This window comes from Carex rostrata, chromosome 20 (genome assembly GCF_964058835.1).
Source record: "Carex rostrata chromosome 20, lpCarRost1.2, whole genome shotgun sequence".
NCBI classification, from domain to species: domain Eukaryota; kingdom Viridiplantae; phylum Streptophyta; class Magnoliopsida; order Poales; family Cyperaceae; genus Carex; species Carex rostrata.
The window spans coordinates 3,438,752-3,458,198 of record NC_135937.1 but is presented as its reverse complement, the minus strand read 5'-3'; the positions used below and the strand labels follow the sequence as shown (position 1 = coordinate 3,458,198).

At 35.8% G+C, this 19,447-nt stretch overlaps 1 protein-coding gene across 3 annotated transcripts; it reads right to left on the bottom strand.

Moving 5' to 3' along the window:
* Positions 1-286: 286 nt before the first annotated feature.
* On the bottom strand, positions 287-17,758 carry POK2 (phragmoplast orienting kinesin 2). Of its 3 annotated transcripts, none has more exons than XM_078321572.1 (37): positions 17,544-17,758; positions 16,629-17,235; positions 16,044-16,199; positions 15,886-15,969; positions 15,456-15,575; positions 15,095-15,208; positions 14,918-15,010; positions 14,413-14,573; positions 14,023-14,097; positions 13,428-13,515; positions 13,283-13,341; positions 13,127-13,190; positions 12,955-13,020; positions 12,581-12,775; positions 11,636-11,740; positions 11,321-11,556; positions 10,958-11,027; positions 10,778-10,843; positions 10,578-10,637; positions 10,101-10,180; positions 9,741-9,807; positions 8,472-9,587; positions 7,696-8,004; positions 5,266-7,260; positions 5,065-5,172; positions 4,719-4,901; positions 4,122-4,196; positions 3,613-3,870; positions 3,194-3,292; positions 3,029-3,103; positions 2,874-2,932; positions 2,641-2,752; positions 2,185-2,295; positions 1,919-2,089; positions 1,545-1,610; positions 1,311-1,430; positions 287-559 (listed from the first exon to the last, which is right to left on the bottom strand). In XM_078321572.1, exons 2-37 carry the CDS (start codon positions 17,232-17,234, stop codon positions 497-499), a joined length of 7,485 nt encoding a protein of 2,494 aa, XP_078177698.1. In that variant the 5' UTR covers position 17,235; positions 17,544-17,758; the 3' UTR covers positions 287-496. The 3 variants fall into 3 exon arrangements, with proteins under 3 accessions (XP_078177698.1, XP_078177696.1, XP_078177697.1); XM_078321570.1 differs by having other exon boundaries at positions 287-571; positions 17,544-17,757; XM_078321571.1 differs by having other exon boundaries at positions 287-571; positions 8,472-9,584; positions 17,544-17,757.
* Positions 17,759-19,447: the final 1,689 nt, after the last annotated feature.

Genomic DNA, 19,447 nt, shown 5'->3' with positions numbered 1-19,447 from the left:
ATTCTTATGTTGTTTCCCTTTGTCAAAAATATTTAAGCCTATTTATTTTAATTTTTATCTTTGTTATAAGCGTTTAATTAAGTTTTTGGTTTCTGTCAAAAATTGTACACAGCTTTGCATAACCCTTGTTTAACATCTTCGCATAATATTCCATTTCTCAGTTTGATTTGTTCTATCTGATCACAATTTATTGTATCGAATATATTAACTTTTACGCAATGAAGATGTGATCTACATCAGTTCCAACCAAAACAGAATCAATAACTTGTAAGCATGAAGACTGACAGATTTAAACTACTTTAAATATATTGACGAATGAAATAATTTGACGTGCACTAGATGGGGATCATATACAACATCCCTCTCTGTCATGCCAACAATTGTTATGTACAAAAAAGAAAAAAGAAAAAGTTAAGCGGAACATCAACTAAGTGCAGAGGGCAGAGGGAAAAAAAAAATCCCCCCATGGAATAAATGAATTTTGTTTCCTGGCTTCTCATGTGCCCTCACATTCTGGTGATGATTCCCTCCGTAACTCAGCCAATCTCTGCCTTTCACTCTGCAATTTACACTGTTGAACAGAATTATCAACCATCTGGTGGGAAACTTAAAAAAAACTTCATGCAGAATTAAACATCAAATCAGATAAGAAAAGTCTACACACGCGCGTACGCGCACACACACATATATAGATAGAGAGATTGACTAATATCAAAACATTTGTTCTGGAGCCGTAGTGCAACAAATTGGTTTTTCGATTTTCAAAGTCCAAACAGTCGAGTCAAACTGTCAGATGTGATCTCTATATTAAAATATGCTTGGAGACCAAATTTTACATTTTTCGGAACTTTTTCACTATTTATTATGCTAGTTTTGAAATCGCTGATTTTAATAATATTGAAAACAGCGATTTTAAAACTGACTTAATAAATAGTAAAAAAAATTCAAAAAATGTAAAATTTTGTCTCCAAGCTAGATTGAATGTTGAACGGTTAGGACTTTGAAAATGTAAAAACCGAAACATTTGTTCCAAGGTCTATGAACAAACGTTTTGATATTAGCCACTCACTCTGTCTCTCTATATATATATATATAGTGTCAACTAATCCTCAAATCTTTAACGGCAGCACAACCGGAATCTAGTATATGATGAAACAGCAAGTTATTAAGGATTAAAATTTTTGAGACCTATATGTCTTCAGATTTAGCATCTTTAACGGCAGCACAGCCAAAGCTTTGAGTGCTATTTCATCACCTTTTGGGGGAGACTTTACAAAAAGGGAGAATCAAAAAGCCAAGAAAATAATCACCTGAAGTTTAAGATCTCGCACTTCAGCCTCTAAAGAACCAATTTGATCTCTTATACAAACCAATGCAGCTTTTGCTGCATCTGGACTTGAGTCAGCTTCTGTATGTGTAAATCCTGCAACCTGTAACCCAATTCGAGGGACATCAAGAAAGGCTGAGGGACTATACTTTGTTATATAAGAGAGAAATCAAATCAACTGAATTTCGGGCAAAATAATTAAGAGATGGTACTATACTTTTAATATACTTGTGCACATATCCAGTAACTTCTGAGCCAGTTGGAGCCTGTCCTCTTCGCTTTCCTGAATTAAACATGAAAATGGAAAAAATTAACTACATTAACTACAATATTATACAAGTCACAATATTGGATGCAACTTAAATGATGGCTGAATTGTTTAATGAAAACGAAAGATATACTTATGCTTGGATCAAAAAACTAAAGCAACGATCAACCCATACCAAAAGTTATAGACATATCAATTCTATGGATGCCAACAGAAACGTCAAAGAACATTATACAGTTCAGTCAAGTCAAAAGCCAACAAGAAATTAATTGCTGACAATTGTAGAAATATGGTTGACCAAAAATTATTTATATTTTGGTCACCTGTAGAGTTTGTCTAAGTCGTTCTTCCTCTTCTACGTCAAAATTATAATCTCTCCCATTGGACGCCCTGTATCGAGCTAGCTCTTGTTTTACACGTTCAAGAATTATCTCTGTTCTTTCCAATTTGGAATGCAGATCCTCGTTTTGTTTCCGTAAAATGTTATTTTCGTCCTGTTGGGAGGAAATAATGAGTCATGATTTAGTTACCTTAGTTACTGGCATCAAAAGTTCAAATAATAATTTAGTGTTAATAAATGAAAAGTTACCTTCGTTTTGGCATGATGATGGATCCGCAAGTGGAGGTTATGCTGGATTGGCAACCTGTGCATTTCATCTTCAAGCTGCACTACCTTATTCTTGTAGTTTTCATTTTCGCACTGCAAAAGGAACAAACAATTTAGAAATGTAAGAACAAAACTAAACAGAAACAACTACCATACAGGATGCCATGTTACTAGCACCAAGAAAATAATTAACTGGTGGTACCAGTCTAATAAGTTGCACAACTGCACAGAGTATACTGCAACCAAACAGACATTAATGGTTGTGTAACCAAAATCAAAGAATTTGAGTCTATACTAAGTGATACTCAACACACAAAGGAACAGACATATATGAGTCTGTAACCAAACAGACATTAATGACCTGTAAATTGTCAAAACATGAAACTCTTGAACTCATATAACATAGTTTGATACAGATACAACATATGACAAGTGAACCTTGAGCATCTCATTTTCAGTTAAAAGGAGCTGTTCTCTCTGCCGAAGCTTTTCTACAGCAACTTGAGCTGCCAGAATTTCTGTCTGCCTCTGGTTTATCTCATCAATCCATCTACAAACATTGTAAAAATAGTTTCAAGAAATTAAATCCCTGAGGCATTAAAAATGAATCGAATTCAGAGGGATATATAGGAAAGCAGAATGTAATTTGGGAGACTTGTACAAAATCATACCCTTGTCTCTCTTCTATGAACTCAGTGAGCCGTTTCTTTAGCTTCGTAATTTCTTGTTCCTGGTATAACAAGCTAAGCTTTATCGTGGTCCAAAAACACCCAAAAAAAAATAAAAAAAAAATAAAAAATACATCATGAGAAGCGCAAGTGTTTACCTTTTCTTCAGTTTCCTGACCATTGACAAGATCCATCTCTTTTGGTGATATCTTCTGGCAGTTATCCATTATTGACTAATTAATAAATAATAAGAATTGAGAAACATACCCAGCAAACAGATAATAAAATAAGTGGAAAATAAATAAATATGAAAGGAGACATACAGCATATGAAGCCATGTCCATCTTCACCCCCAATAAATCACGAATCACATCATGTGTCATGCTCTCAGCAGCCGCAAGCCGTGTGTTCAACATAAATATCTGCACCAAACATATATTACATTTATAAAACAGATATTATAGTTACAGCCAGAAATATCTCTTAGTTTGCTTAATTGGTATGTATCAAATGTAAGGTATAAAGCACCAAATGGTCATCTATACATAAGAGATATTTGTTTTTGCAATTGTTTGGTGGCTATTTGTTTGATTTTATTCCAGGGAACAATAATCAAGCTTTTTATTTTACCTCCATGACAACAGGCACACTACTAAAGCTATTTTGGGGAAACATAACAAAACTAAAAAATTCTACAAGTCATAAAGGTATAGAACAGTTGCAAAGCAGACAACTCTTATACCTCCTTTTGGCGGCTAGATGCAAGGCTTTCAAGCTCCTCAATCTGGCGCTTTAGTACAGTTATGTCCTCGTCTTTTTCTGAATTTATCTGTTGTATCATTCCCAAGCCAATGCACTTAAAGGGTGAACCTGATCCCCGGCCTTTGAAAGGAGATCCTGTCCCCTTAATTTTTGTCTGATTCATGGAGCCCGCAGGACCAGCTGGTGCTGTTGACTCAGTCGATTTCACTTGCTGAGCCATAGCCTCTAGCTCTCTGAACTGCACACTCAAATATTACTTTACCATTATTATCAGAATGTCCAAAACTGCACACTCAAAGAAAATACATCATGAGAACCGCACACTTCCAGTTTTAGCCTCATTACAAAACTGTCCAAAACTAGAAGTCAAAGAAATGAGACAACTACCAATACCAGACGAAGCATAGGTATAAAAAAGTAAACGACAACAACCAAGCCTATGGGTAAATTCACAAGTAGCATGAAAAAAATGAAAGTATGAATATGAACCTTCTGTTTGTATTCCCTTGCCTGTGCCTCGGCATGCATGCTTAGCTCTGATATGTGTCCCTTGCATTGGGCTATCTGTTCACATAAAAACAAACAAAGGACATCATTAGGTGATTTCCTTTCTGGTATTTAATTTGTGCTTGGATGAGGATGTTCACATAATTTTGCTTAATATAGTTAAATAGATATATGACGAGGGTTCCAATACCTCATACTTTTCATACCTCATATTTTATATCTTCGTTTTCAAAGTCCAAACTTTTGATCCGAAACGCATAACATAATTTTTATACTAAAATATGCATCGAGATGAAATTTTATATTTTTTGGAAATTTTTTACTATTTCCTAAGATAGGTACAAAATCATTGTTTTTGGACCATTAAAAAAAAAGTGATTTTCTACCCATTTTAAAAAATAGTAAAAAAATTTCAAAAATTATAAAATTTCGCCCTAAAACATATTTTAGTATGGATATCACGTTGAACGGTTCGAATCGACAATTTAGACTTTGAAAACGAAAATATAAAATATGAGGTATGATGAGATATGAAAGACATGAGGTATTTGAACCCTCCTCTAGATATATATGCTTCACCTCAGCCTCTTTGTTAGACAATTCTTTCTCAAGCATTTCAATATTTTTTTTCAACTCTACTATTTGATTCTTCACATCCCCTCCACATGTATCCTCAAGTTGTCTTCTCAATTGGTGCAACTCTGCTTCCAGTAATTCCCTCTGCATTTGTTGTTTACCTGCCTCTTCTTTGACCATGTCAACCTGCAAACCCAAAATCAATTTTTAAGAAAACCCCTAAATCTTCGAATATTGCCTCTGATGGTATTAATTAAATATGTATTTTTTATCAATTGAAGTGACTCCGGTTGGCTTTCATTTCTAGCCTACCCCAACTTGTTTGGGACATAAGGCTTGGTTGTTGTACCTTGCTTTCAAGTGCACATATAGTGGCCTCCAGTTCCTGAATGGAGTTCTCAAGTAGTTTCACCTCTTCCTCTTTCTCCTCTGCATATACTTTCCTTTCTTCTGCTATCTAGATTATGTTCACAAAACAAACAAAAATTATTCAAAACGAAAATCAGATTTTATGCAGCTTATATTACACAAAGGAGAATTTCATAAGAACCTGACGAGCTTCTGTTGCAACAGCCTCATTTTCCTCTGCAATTGCATTTGCCATTTCCAACTCCCCAGTAAACTTAGTTAAGCTACTTCTCAACTCTTCAATGCAACGATTTTTCTGATGAATCATATCCCTAGTTGTGAGCAACTCTTCCTCCAATTTCACAGAAACCCAGTTTTTTTCACATAACTTCACTTCTAGTTCTTTTATCCCACCATTCAAGCTCTCCAATCTGGATTTCAACTCAGAAATTTCACACTCAAGGGATTCGACCGCATGATCTTTCTCTTCAATTTCTGACAAGAGGTCCTCAATCTCTCCATTTCGATGTTCCAGCTCAGTCTTTAGGGTTTCAAGTGCACTAGTCAACTCTTCAATCTCTTCTTCTTTTTCATCCTTTGCTGTTGAGGCAGATTCCTGAAGCAATCTGAGATCAAACAAGAGCCCTTCTGAGAGCTGTTCTCTCCTGTTTAGTTCGGAAAGGAGATAACTGTTCTGAACCTTTAATTCCTCTAACATTTTCTCCAAGGCCTCTAACTCAAAAGCAAACTCAGAAACCATATTCGTTTGTTCAACCATATCATTGTTTACTTTATCAGATACTAAGTCTATCTTATGATCTATTGAATGAAAGATTCTTTGCAAATGCTCACCAACAGTTGCAATTTCTTTGCTTGGCTGAATTGCAAGAAACTCGCCTTTCAGCGAATCAATTACTCTGATTTTGGAGTTGAGATCCTGTTGTAGGGTTTTCATGTACAAATCTGATGAGTGAACAGCATCTTGTAAGTTACTATTCTCATGTGAGAGTATTTCATGGTTTCCCCTTGATTCTCGCAACTCATCTTCCAGCATTATATTTTCAAGCAAACTCAACTGCAAATCAACCATCTTCAGAGTTGTTTGCATCATCATTTCCTCAGAAATCCTAAAAAGAATATCACTTTCATTTTCCAACTCACTCATTTGCTGGATAACCACCTCCTTGTCTCCCTTCAATTCCCTCAACTCATCTCTGAGCATTTCATTTTCAAGCAAACTTAACTGCCAATCTACCGACCTTAGAGCTGCTTCCATCCCCACTTCCTCGATAACCCCAAAAAGCACTTCCCTATCACTTGTCAACTTACCCATTTGCTGTAAAATTAGTTCCTTTTCCCCCAAAGCAGCTTCCAACACACGTTGTTTATTACCTTCAATCTCTTTTACTAAGCTTCTGAGCTCTTTGTCCATAGCTGTCGACCTCTCAAGCATTTTCTCCTCTTGCAACTGGAGTTCCCCTATTTTCGCCTCAAAGCAGTGAAACCGCGATTTCATTTCCTCAGTCTCTTCTTCCTTTTTAGAAATGTGATTAAAGCTTTTCGTTATGTCAGACAAAAGCTTTCCTTTTATCACACTACACAACTCCAGTTCGGTTTTGGCCTTGAGATTATTCTCTCTGAGGCTAGAAATGAGAGAATTAGAGGCGCTAATTCCTTTTTGAAGGAAGCTATTCTCAGCTGTGAGGCCAGTGACTCTCTCCAACAGGATCCCCATTTGGCATAAATTCAACACAGACAAGGCACAGTCTTTCCTAATTATCTCCAACCAAGTGCCTTCTAACAATTCCCGTGCCTTGACAACATCATGATTAAAACCCAACTTGACATGGTTCATGTCAGATGACACTGCTTCCAACTCCTGCAAGACCGAGCTTTGCACATGTCTAAACCCCTTTTCCAGTTCAGTTACTAAATCAGATACTAGCTTAAATTCTCTGTCCTTCACCTCAAGAGATGTTGACAGGCTCTGTAACTGACTTGATAGCAACCTTTCAGCTTGTTCATACTTCTCAATTTGGAGTTTTAATCCCTCATTTGCATGCATAAGGGCATTTACAGTAGTATCCGCCTCCTGTATGGTTTCTTGGGTCTCCTCAATTTTTGCAAGAAGATTTGATGCCTCTAGGGTCTTTTGGGTTGCCAAAGCCCTTGCTTCCCTTAGCTCAAGCTTGAGGGCCTGAACCAGAAAAATAATGTCAAACATTTTATGTGTGTTTGATGAGTCACAACTAAAATGAAATTCAGATTGAGCTATAACTTCGGTTGAAATAGTATACATACAGTTCTAAAAGTTGAGTGGACGGCTATCTGTTAGGAACATGCCTGTACTGATACTTGGTTACAACACTTGATTATGTTGGAGAGTCATATTAAGGAAACCAAAAACTAAGGATTGAAGCAAGACTATCCCATTACTATATTGTCTAGTCTGCTCTATGCAGCTCTTACTTTTGCTTCAGATATGAAAGTCTCATTAGTTACACAAAAAAAGAAAAAGAAAATTTATCCCTCATTGTGTTTGTTTCAATTTAGCTTCCTTTTTAGAGAAAATTATTGCTTTACTATTGTTACTGTTAGTACTCTTTTGGCTTTGAATGGCAAATGAAACTACCTCTCTTGAATCATTCCAAGAAGAACTAGCAGCAACAACATCTTTCTCTATTTCAAGCATCCTCTTCTCCATTTCTAACATTCTTACTTGAAATTCTCTCTCCTTATCTCCGAAATCAGTCTCGAGATGAAGCACTTCAGTTTTCAGGTTTTGCATGGTAGCCAGGCTCTGCATCTGGTCAAGCATTGTATTTTCCTTCACCTCCATTTGGCAAAAAACCAGAGCCCGCACTTCACCCAGACTCTCAATTAGGTTCTTGATTTCTCTACTAAGATGAATAATCAAAGGTGCTCTTTGCAAGGTTTCCACCTAATAATAAAATAATACAGTGAGAGTTATTTATATCACAATTTTACAGTACTAACAGGGAATGGAAAAAATCACATGTTCTCGCATGATGGCACAACATACACACATGCTAGCACAACAAGACATGGCATGGGCCCTCACAAATGTGTTAGGAATTCCAGCCAAAACTTGGCAGGATGCAACACTAGGCACGCCCAAACATGCCTACACACAAAACTTGTACAGCATGATCAACACACCAACGTGGACCATGGAGTGCCCTTAAAAGTGCTGTACAGCCCCCAAGGAAAACTTGGCATGCCTAAGCATGGCACTTCATGTGCCAGGGACCCGTGACATGTCAGCACGGCATGTGCTGACAACACACCGTGCTCATATGTGTACCCAGCACAACATGTATTTCAATCCCCAAGTACCGTGCCATACTACAAATTCTTACAAGATAAATAAGTAGTAACAAACTTTACCATTTTGTCCGAGGTATACAATGGTTCTGACTCACGATTCGCACCAAGTCCCCCCTTAATCTCTTCTATCACAGTCTTTGCTTTGGAAACATCGCTGACAATGTCCAACATTGCAATCTCAATTTTGTTCTCCTTCTCCCACAACTCCTCATCATTCAACAACTTTGCTTCCTGCATTTCCAATTGCATTGAGGCAAAACATCCTATAAGAACCTCTTCCCCCAAATAAATCCGAAATATCTCCTCCTCTAGCATGCCAATCTCTCTTTCTTTCTCTCTATTCTCATGTTGGTGCGCCTCAGTAATGGCCAGTGTGGCTCCTCTGAGAGACCTTAATTTCCATTCCAAGTCACAGCTTACCCTTTGCGCATCCTCCAAGCAATTATTAAGCTCCTCAATCAACCCATCCCTTTCACAAATACCCCTCGCCAAATTCCCAAGTTGGGAACCAACCCAATCTTTTTGCCAAAAACCCCCTGAAATTGTTTGAAACTCATCAGAGGCAGCTTCTAGTGCTGCACTTCCAACTGACAAAACACTAGCAATCTCATGTGCAAGAACCTCCCATTCTCTTTGGCTTTCCTTCTTTTCTCTCTGCAATGCATCTAGTTGTGCATGCAACTCATCGTGCTCAGCTCCTAGCTCCTCGACTTTTGCTTCACTAGCTGCTAACTCTTCTTGTAAACAAACAATCACTTCAGCTGTTGCAACCTCAGCTTGTTTTCTCACCTCATCTCTCTCTCTCTCTAGAGAACTCTCTGGCACATGCTTTATACTCCGTGCCATCTCTATAGATGCTTGCATTTTTTTCATCTTTATTTTCAAAGGAGATTCTTCTTTCTCCAAATGCTTCAGAGAAAGCCTCCTAGGTTCAGTTCTTTTTGAGAGATTTCTCTCCCTTACTTCCTCAAGCTCCTTTAAGAGAACAATAATTTGTGATTCTAGAGATTCTATGGCGGACTTGGCATTGGTTAGTTCAGTTTCAAGTTCTATGGTTTTCTCGCCAGTTTCTAAATGAGCTGATTTCTCTTCTTCTAGTATCGCTTTGTGTATATCCAGCTCAAGTTGTAAATTAAGCACCTGCTCTTCGAAGTTCTCTGGTCCAGGAAGAACCTCCTGGTATAAATAAAAGAATTAAGTATTGAAATAATCAAAGAGACAATTAAAAATAAAAAAACTTGCATTTATAAATAAAAAATAAACAACTTTAGTTGGATTGTTAAAAAACATATGCAGTACTGAAATTGTCATGCCAGATTCTATTTTTACCTCATTTGATTCCTCGGCATTCCCATACTTGGTGGAAGTCAGCTTAATTTTAAGATCGGCAATTTCCCTGGTTTTAGAGACATGGTAGTAAACGAGTCAAGATAAAATGTAAAAGATAATGAAAACTTTTATCTAATATGTACTTTTATAACTCAATGTCTTTTACTCAGGTCATACCAATTAGGTAATGGCTGGATCTCAGCCAACAATGTAAAACAAAAGATTGGATCTCAAATAGCATAATTGGAAGTTCACACTGTATCAATCAGGCCATTAAAGCATCAATTGGAAGTTGACACTGTATACATTCTAGGCAGTATCTTAATCTATAAAATTTACACACTGAAAGACTGTTAAGACCTTCTGAGCTGTTCGTTTACATCAATGCAAGCTTGTAGATCACTCCTGCATCTCTCTAGCTCTTCAGATGTCTTTTTCAACTACATTCAGATCAAATATATAACAATTGATGGAGCATATGAGTACAGTAGTGAGATGTGTCAGGTAGTAACATTAAAGACAGAGAGAGAGAAATGAAGAATTGAATCTTTATTCATTTTCTTGAATTGTAATGTACAATGGTGTTGAGTATATATAGACAACACTTCCTATTACATCTCATCTCATCACAGTGCTAAATGCTAATCTAACAGCCTAACTGAACTAACAACTTAACCACTTTGTAACTGCCTAACCGCCTAACTAACTCTTATCTCCTTTAAACAGTACAAATTGTTAGGTGCTGTGTTGTTTTTATTAGGCTAATGCAAATTAGAATAGTTTTAGCTTTCTTATCCCAATTTTTAAGGGAAACACATACACAAACCAAAATGATACCTCAGTTGAAAATGATCTTGCATTGCCATTTAAATGAGTAGCTCGTGGATCCTCTACTTCCTGAGGTAGTTGTAAAGCTCTGAATTAGTATAGCTGTTCTCTTTTGTACATTGGTTGTTGGATAATTCTGGTTTTTTCTTTGGTTATTATAGAATTATATATTAGATACATTTTAATTTTTTTGAGGAAAAAACAGGAACCTGATTTTCTGTTGCCAACTTAAGTTGCTGTTCAAGTTCAGGCTTCCCATCAAGCAAATGCATGAGCTGAAAGAACAAATTCCAAAGCAGGGACAAACAAAGTTAAAACATTTAAATTTGAGAAAAAGAAAAATATTAAAAAAAAGAAAGAATATATTTTGCAGCGTCATGCAATCCTACCTGATTCCTCAGCTGAGACACCTCATTGGTTAGCAGGTCCCTCTCTCCTTCTTCATAGAAGTCCTGGTACCTGTGTCCAAAAAATATATGAAGGCTCTTAATATAGGGGTAATTTTCTGTTGTTCTTTATTGCAGGATATTTTTTTAAATAAGTCCAAGAATTTTTAGCAAGGGGGCCATTTGAAAAATTAAAAGGTGAAACTTGATTAATTTTCATCTTCCAATTCAAAGTGAAAATCTAATATATCTGGAAACAGAAAGCATTTCTTGTATAAGATTGAAGAGTAACCAGGCAAACAGCCTAATATATACCGTGCCTGATGAAACAGGAATCCATAGTTTTAGTTCAGAAAAATATGGTACCTCCTAATTTGGTCCAAGAGCCTAATATTTTCCAATGCAAAACGGGTTACTTCTGGGTTGCGATCAACTCTAGAGCGAAGCGATTCGATCTCCTTCGTCAAGGCCTTGTTATCTTCAACAAGGTACATATCAGGTGTGATTTTATCTTTCACAAGGGCTTCCATCCGATTAATCTTATCTTCCCTGAACTTGAGTGTCATTTTGGTGCACCTTGTATCATCTTCTCTTTGGCGGACCTGCCACCATTTTATATTATATAATTAATTTCATATATATTTTCAATGTTTTCTCTTTTACAATTATTAGCGAATATACCAGTCGATTGAGCTGTTCTATTTCAGCTTCTAGTTGCCTGATGGTTGTCTCAGCAGTTCTTTCCCTTCTTAATGCACCAGCTAATGTTGCCTCTAGTGATTTCCACTGAACCAAAAGATGATATATTATACAAAGTGAGTCATGGTTATACATTCAATTAAATCAAGAGAAAAGAAACAACTAATAGCTGGCTCACTTATTCCAACCTAAAGATTCACACTTCAGGAATTAAAGGGGATGATAAATAGGTTGTAAATTATTTTCCAAACCTTGTACATACAACTCTTTTTCTTGGTTAACAAAAATATTTAAGGTGTGCCATGACCTACTTTCCTTGAAACAAAAAAAAAAATTATGATATCCTTTGTAGATCAGGGAGAATTCCAACTATAAATATCAACAACGAAGAAAATACCCTACTTTAAAGGAAAACCGTGCATCATGCTGGTGAAAATTGGTGAGATTTGTTTAGAACTGACAAAAAGAAGGTAAAGTACAAGCACTTGGCTTCACTTCATGCTGCTAGGTTGCTAGCATTTCCAGATAACACAGAGGAGGACAAACAGGTAAACAACTGGTAAAATTTAGGTACAGATGCAAGGAGTACAATAGTAGTTAAATTTTGTAAAACTACTAACAGAATTGGGAGCTGAAGATTAGAGAGCTTTCAAATCTTTTGTCAATTAGGGAAGAGCAAGGAACTAGGATGAGGAAAAGGCACGATAGTTACAATGGACAACAATTAGGAAAAAAAACTCAATGACACTGTTAGTCCAGTTAGTAAACAAGAAGATGCTACTTCTATCAAGACAGTACAAATTCATGGCGACAAAATAGGATGCAGATTAGTTTGAATTATACTGAGTTCGAGCAAGCCTCATGTTCACAATACCTATTTCCCTCAGTCCCATTGGAAATATTTCTTACAATGCGCATTCAAGTTACCTGCTTATTTGACAGTCTTATGCTCTTTGAAGACCCATTGCTCAATCTCTTATCAGCATTTAAGGGGTCCACCCCATTTTCCAATTTCTCAGCGGAAGAGATATCAGATGTCTTCTCATCTGAGTCACTGGAATCATCCGTATGCAAAAGTGTGGACCTTTGAGCATTCTGACCCTTCAGCTGAGCAACTTCCTCCTGTTACATTTATCAAAAAACAGTAACTATACTTGGAACCATACCAGTTTGGACTGGTCCACTGTCATATCTTTTGTTGGTCTGAAGTGACTTGGTACAACCTCACTGGATGCTTGTGTAACAGTAAATAAGTTAACGTTCAAAACAGTTAAATTTGAATCAGTAAAAATGGACTTTACCTTCAATAGACGAATCTGACGTTGTAAAGCCAGCACATCTCCCGAAATATCCTCATTTATTATAGCCTTCAATTTTAAAAGTAAGTAGCAAAAATGAATTAGGCTCTATGAATTGCATACATGCATATAAAATAATAAAGGAATCTTATTAAAGTTATGCAAACATTATTACATTGTTTTGAATTAGTCTTGCACGCTGAGCAAACTTGAGGGTGCTCAATGTCTCACTTGCCGAGCTACAAAATAAGTAATAAGCAATTAAAAATTATAGCAACATCTAATCCTAGTCCATAAAGAAAGTTTTGGAACTCCTTGATATTTTGCATACCACATTGAAGGACTAATGTTTGCTATAATCATCGTCTTTGAGTTTCCACCAAGTGAATCCTATGAAAAATAAGAATGCATTACATTACAAAAAAAAAAGATGCAGATGACTAAAAAGAAAACCATTCATGGAAATACGTATTTACTTGAAGTAGAAATGTGAGCCTGGAGTCTCTATATGGGACGTGCTTTTGTTTCCCATTGGCCAGATCAGATAGCACCATTATTACATGCCTGTACTTGCATAAATCAGCATCACAAGTCTTAAAATTCAACAAATATCAATACTATTGACATTGGACTTTAATGTAACTATTTTGAAAATGAACATATAGATAGATATCAATTAATCGCACTAGTCTTAAAGTACACTGAGGGCAAGGATCTATTGACATTGGACTTTATCTAAGTACTTTGAAAATGAACATATAAATAGATATCAATTTAAAAATCTGACATTATAAATGCAAACTACATGGACCACATCAAGCATACAAAGTGAAGTAATTTACCATATATGATCATCGTACACCATTTGAAATTTGCAGCTGCTTTTTTTTTAATCTTTGGAGTTATCAAAGGGTACTCAACATGCATTCTCATGAGTAAGACAACTCTATGCCCAAATTAGTTTGCAACTTTTTTGGCTTGGTCCAAAAAAGCTGTCAAGATTGTCAGATTAATGCATTCTCAGTGGATCCTAACCTTCACATGAAAATTAAAAAAATAATTGTGGCATACCCAAGTGTAGACAGAGATTTGTTTATACTTGCTGCTTCCTTGAGCCGCTCTCCTTCAGCACCAGAGGTCTTTTGCCTGATGGAAATATTTAAACACATGTTGTATAATGGAATTTATAAGCAAAATATGGACTATTAATGAGTAACGTACAAGGCTAGAATTAAGAGTATAATTCTGTGATTCTTTCAGCTATAGCACCTTTTTATAAAATAAAGTGGTACGCTTGCTACCACCTATCTCCTGTTCATTAACTGGAACACATACAATTTAGTCTGTAATACAGGGTTGAGAAACTCTCATCTATACCCTCTACGACTATCCTAATAGATGCTAGGTCAGTTAATTACCACTTGGATCAAATAAAAGTTCACTCCTTATAATTTATGGTACCTCTCTGATCCGGCAAGGTCAACTAGATTAAGTCTAGCAAACCGAAAATTGGCAGTATTGTCCTTCTCCCAACGGCTCTCAATAACACATGTAAATACACTGTGAGAACGGCTACTCTCCCTGTTCATGTTTGTTGCTGCCACTCTCCTGTTTGCCGATCCCTGAAGTGAAAAAAAAAAAAAACAATGAACATTCACATCTTTATACCTTTTTTCACAGTAAAATGCTCCTTAAAATAAACAAATTTCATAGGTTTCAAGTTCTGTTGTCGCAATTCAGACACTGACACGAACTGTGGGTTGCAACCACTGTAGTACAGGTAGCTGTTTCAGAATTTGAAGTTCAATTCAGGTGACTTTACTATTGTTTAATTTGCATACTGGGGTAAAAACTGGGTATTAGAAAAAAATTTGAACTAACCTAATTTCTGGGATAACTCACAATTTTGGGTAACAAAAAGAAGTCCAATTCTTACCCCTTAAATCAGTGAATTCAGAATAAGTACCTGAATAATTAGTGTAAGAATATCATGCACACTCTCCACTTTGAATTCAGTAAGATTCTCGACATATATACCCTTTTGAGCATCCTCTCTCAACTGTTAATTAAAGTAGCATATCAGGGACACGCGTGAAAAGCTTACTAGTTTGGAGAAATAACAGAATGAAAGAAATACACTGACTAGTAGATTGGTGGAGGAAGGATCCAGAAGGTCAGTGATTTGTTCATTGTAGATTTCTAAAAACGAACACTTGCAACTGTACATCAGCTTCTCATCTCTCCTGCTTTCCTCTTCCTGTTATCCAAAAATGAAAAAATTAATAAATTAATAATGCATTAGTATAGAATGGTTAGTGACAATACAATTCATGCCGTTTGCGCCCTTTTCATTATATTCTTATTTTCTTTAAAGGAGATTTCCTATTTAGATTTTTCTTTGAAGGTCCTATGCAAAAATAGCCTAAAATTAACTTATTTTTTCATTTGGTGAAAAAAACAGAACAGTAGAAGAGAACTTTCAAAAATTCAAAAATTCAACTTACTGCTCGAATTCTTGCGAATAGAAACTCAAAAATGCGAGGGGTCATACCCCGATCTGGACTTGGCCGAACTTCCAGGTTACTTATCTCCCCAAGCATTGTATGAGTTTTCCCACTTCCAGTCTATATTGCAAGAGATGTAAGAAACAAACAGGTACCGCAAAAAATCAGAAGTTATATAAAGTACATGAAGCAGGTCTTTGCAATCATATCAAATACTTAAAAGACAGGTATGTGCATTCGTTATAATAGTGCTTAGTGCTTACATATAATACAGGTAAACTAGTACCCATACTTACTTGATGGTATTTCAGCCTTTTTCCACTTTTTTATGGTTGGTTACATTTAACCGAATAATTTAGGCTAGTTCAATCCACATTTTATAAAAAATGTCTCTACTTGAAATAAATCAAAATAAATTGTTCAGACATACCTGACCGTAGGCAAACATACAACTATTATATCCCGACATACAATTCTCTACCATGGGTAAGCCGGTCACTCTAAACAGCATTTCCTGCATTTCAGTTCTACAGTTAAGCATCTGGGCAAAAATATAACAATATGTTCTTTTAGATGCAGTTGTAAAACCTGGTTTATCGTTTCACACGCCACATAGTCAAACATGAAACGGGTTTCAGGTTGAGCAATCCATGTAATTGTTTGACTGCTCTCTTGCTTCAAGCATCGGTTAAACCCACAAAGGCTTTTCTCATTACTGTTTACTGGTCGCACTCGGATCACCACCTGTATATGTACCAAAGAGTTTGAAAATTGCTTAAATCACACAGACATAAAACAAGTTTGCTTTTGAAAATTACGCCCAACACTTCATTGCACTTACAATGAAACCCATCAGGGCAGCACTTCATGCTTGCAACTTGCAAGTAATGCAAATTTTTTACGATATTAGCAGCTGATTATTAAGTTAATGCAATGAATAAGGGCATCTTCTGTTACGAAATGGCAATTTTTATTGTGAGTGGAAATTTTTTTTCATAATTTGTAATTGTTCATTTCCCAGTTTAAAATACTGGTTCCATGTTTTTTGGTTTAGTTACCATGACTATCAGGGGCATATAATCACTTGGCCATTAAACTAACTTTGGGCTTCTAACAGTAAGATTTTAATGCAAATGAACATCTAAACACCTCTTTTAGTCACAAATGGAGTACCTGGACATTGTGGTCAAGCCAAAATGATGGATCCTCTTTAAGCTCGAAATGGGGCACATCTGGTGTATCCACCACTGTAACTGGGTTAGCACAAATCGGTAAACCCTTTACCAACCCAACTCGAATACCCGCACTGACTGGAGGGCGGGACCCGCTTTGTCCATAACCCGGCTTAGTCACACTTTTGCATGGCGTACTATGTGTTGAATTGCTGTCTGAGTGCACAGATGATGCCTTCCCAAACGTAACTTTCAAAGTACGAGGTGTAACTGTACCTGTCCCGGTACCGTAACGATTTAATGGGGCCAAATTAGTGAGTATATGGTGGCTTGTCTCTTCTGAGTTGTCAGCTGGAGCCCACCCGAACCTGTTCCTAGATGTTGCAGACTTTTCTGGGGTACGAAAGGGCATGTTCTTTGATGGGGTGGCTGTGGGTTCAGGTTTACGCCTCGGTGTGGGTATTGGATCTTGGATTGGGTTGAAAGGAGGCCTTACTGGGTCTGAATCAGTAGTAGGGTGCAGGGATTCTGATGGATTTAAAGGTATATTTTCATTATTTCCATTAGAGGAGTTGTTGCGCCGCAAGAATTTGAAATCCTTCACCATCCTGCAGTCAATGTGTGAATATACGGAAATCAGAATTCAGAAAAACTAGATCCATAATATTAAAAAAATGGGGGCAGAGTGAACTTAAATGAAATTTGGGATGAAGCGTGAAATTATAAACTAAATTACAAATAAAAAAGATGCAGCTTCAGCTTTAGAAGCTGTTTATGAGAACCTAGAACCAAGCAATCAAGCCCCAGTAGCTGATTTTAGTTTTAGCTGAATTTCAGCTCCCAGTTTCATAGGAAAAATATACAGAAATTGATGGACAACAAAACCCTAAGGCTTTTAGAGTGAAAAAACCGTTACCTGGCAGAAGAAACGAGAAACAAAATCCCGAGGCCAAGAATTGTGAGCTCCTCTCTTGCAAAGACAAATTTCTAAGGTTACATACAAATCGAGTTCATGGATCAAAATTGCAGGAGGAAACGCTTCTATCTTAGATTTGAAAAAAGAAAGGAGGAGAGAGCAAAGGGACGCTGAGACCGAGACTCGGCTGCGACTGGGAATTTGAATTTGAGAATTGCGAAATTCAAATAATAGAAAAAATTGGACGGCCTTGATCCAGCGTTAGATAAAAAATTGATAGATGGCGCTGTCGGGTTTTAAAATTTTAAGGGTGATTTGGGAATTGGGAAAAAGGAATGGAAAGATTCTTTCAATCTTTACCTTCTAAAAATATTTATTTACTTGATTTGGCCGTGTAGTAGTGTGGTCCCGGCATAACGGATACTTTTTAAGTTTCATTTATTACAGTGGAGATAATTGTTAGAAGGGAGAATTGGATAAGCCTGGAAAGGGACCAAAAGGCCTAGCAGTTTTCTGCTATTCTCTATTTATTCAGAGGAGGGTTCAAATGCATCCAAATGTATCATATTCTTTTTCTCTATTTTTAAAGTCTGAATGGTTAATCCGAACCGTTAGATGCGATATATATATTAAGATGTGCTTGGAGACCAGATTTTATATTTTTTGGAATTTTTTTACTATTTATTAAGCCACTTTGAAAAATCGCTGATCCAATGGTCCAGAAATGTAAAATCAGCGATTTTCAAAGTGGCTTAATAAATAGTAAAAAAATTCAAAAAAATGTAAAATTTGGTCTCCAAGTACATCTTAATATATAGATCACATCTAACGGTTCGGATTGACTATTCGGACTTTGAAAACGGAGAAAAAAAATTTGAAAGATAAGGTGCATTTGAGTGCACAAAAATTTGGGTGCATTTGAACCCTCCTCATTTATTTATTACATAGGCCCAGGCATCGTTTATTAAAGAATCGGTAGTCCATATAGCTCCTATAAGTTAAACTTGATCAAGCACAATAATATGAAATAAACTGGATTTATTTGCTACAATGTTAAATCAATTTTTTGAACGATTCAACTTCCAAGCAATAATATGAAAATAAACTTGTTGATCTGTGTAGTTTCTACAAATGAAAATTGTGGTATCATATTATCTAATGGAAGCGTTTAATTGTCCATAGATTTTTGTTCACCATTTGTCTACAGATTTGACTTGCACGAATACTGTAAAACTACTTCTACATGTTGTATAATTATACAATATATCACATAAAATATATCAGTTAATCGCAAAACATCCAGCAACTATTTGAAGTTGTCCCATGATAGTTAAAAACAGATTGCAACTTGCACAATAGGACAAAAAAAATGTACTTTCGAAAATTGCAGTTATAGGAAGTTATTAGCAGTTATTTTGATAAAAAGGCAAAATTAAATTTTCCGATTATTATTTTTTTATTCTTTTTTCTCGATTTAATGAACACACAAATAAATTATTAAAATAATGAATAATGTAAAATTGACCACTTTAACTATAAAAATAAAATGTACAAACTATAAAATTACAGACATGCAAAATTCACAGATGAAAATGATAAAATAAAATGTTGAAAAATATCAATTTTCAATACTGTAAAAATATCAATTTAAACTGTGAAATCAAAAGATAAAAACTATAAAATTATAAAATTATAAAATTATAAAATTAGCAGATTAAATAAAATTTAAAAAATGTCAATTTTCAATACTGTAAAATTGTAAATCTAAACTGTGAAAATAAAAAGTAAAAACTATAAATTTACAATAATGTAAAATTAGCAGATGAAAACGATTAAATACAATTTAAAAAATATAAATTTTCAATACTATAAAAATGTGAATTCAAACCATGAAAACAAAACGT

Excerpts from the sequence above, each read along its gene's own strand:
- POK2 (XM_078321570.1), bottom strand. The coding sequence starts at position 17,234 with ATGGTGAAGGATTTCAAATTCTTGCGGCGCAACAACTCCTCTAATGGA. Across the intron at positions 10,844-10,957 it reads TGTCTCAGCTGAGGAATCAG|CTCATGCATTTGCTTGATGG; the intron begins GTAGGATTGCAT and ends TTGTTCTTTCAG. Across the intron at positions 1,611-1,918 it reads GACTTAGACAAACTCTACAG|GAAAGCGAAGAGGACAGGCT; the intron begins GTGACCAAAATA and ends TGTTTAATTCAG.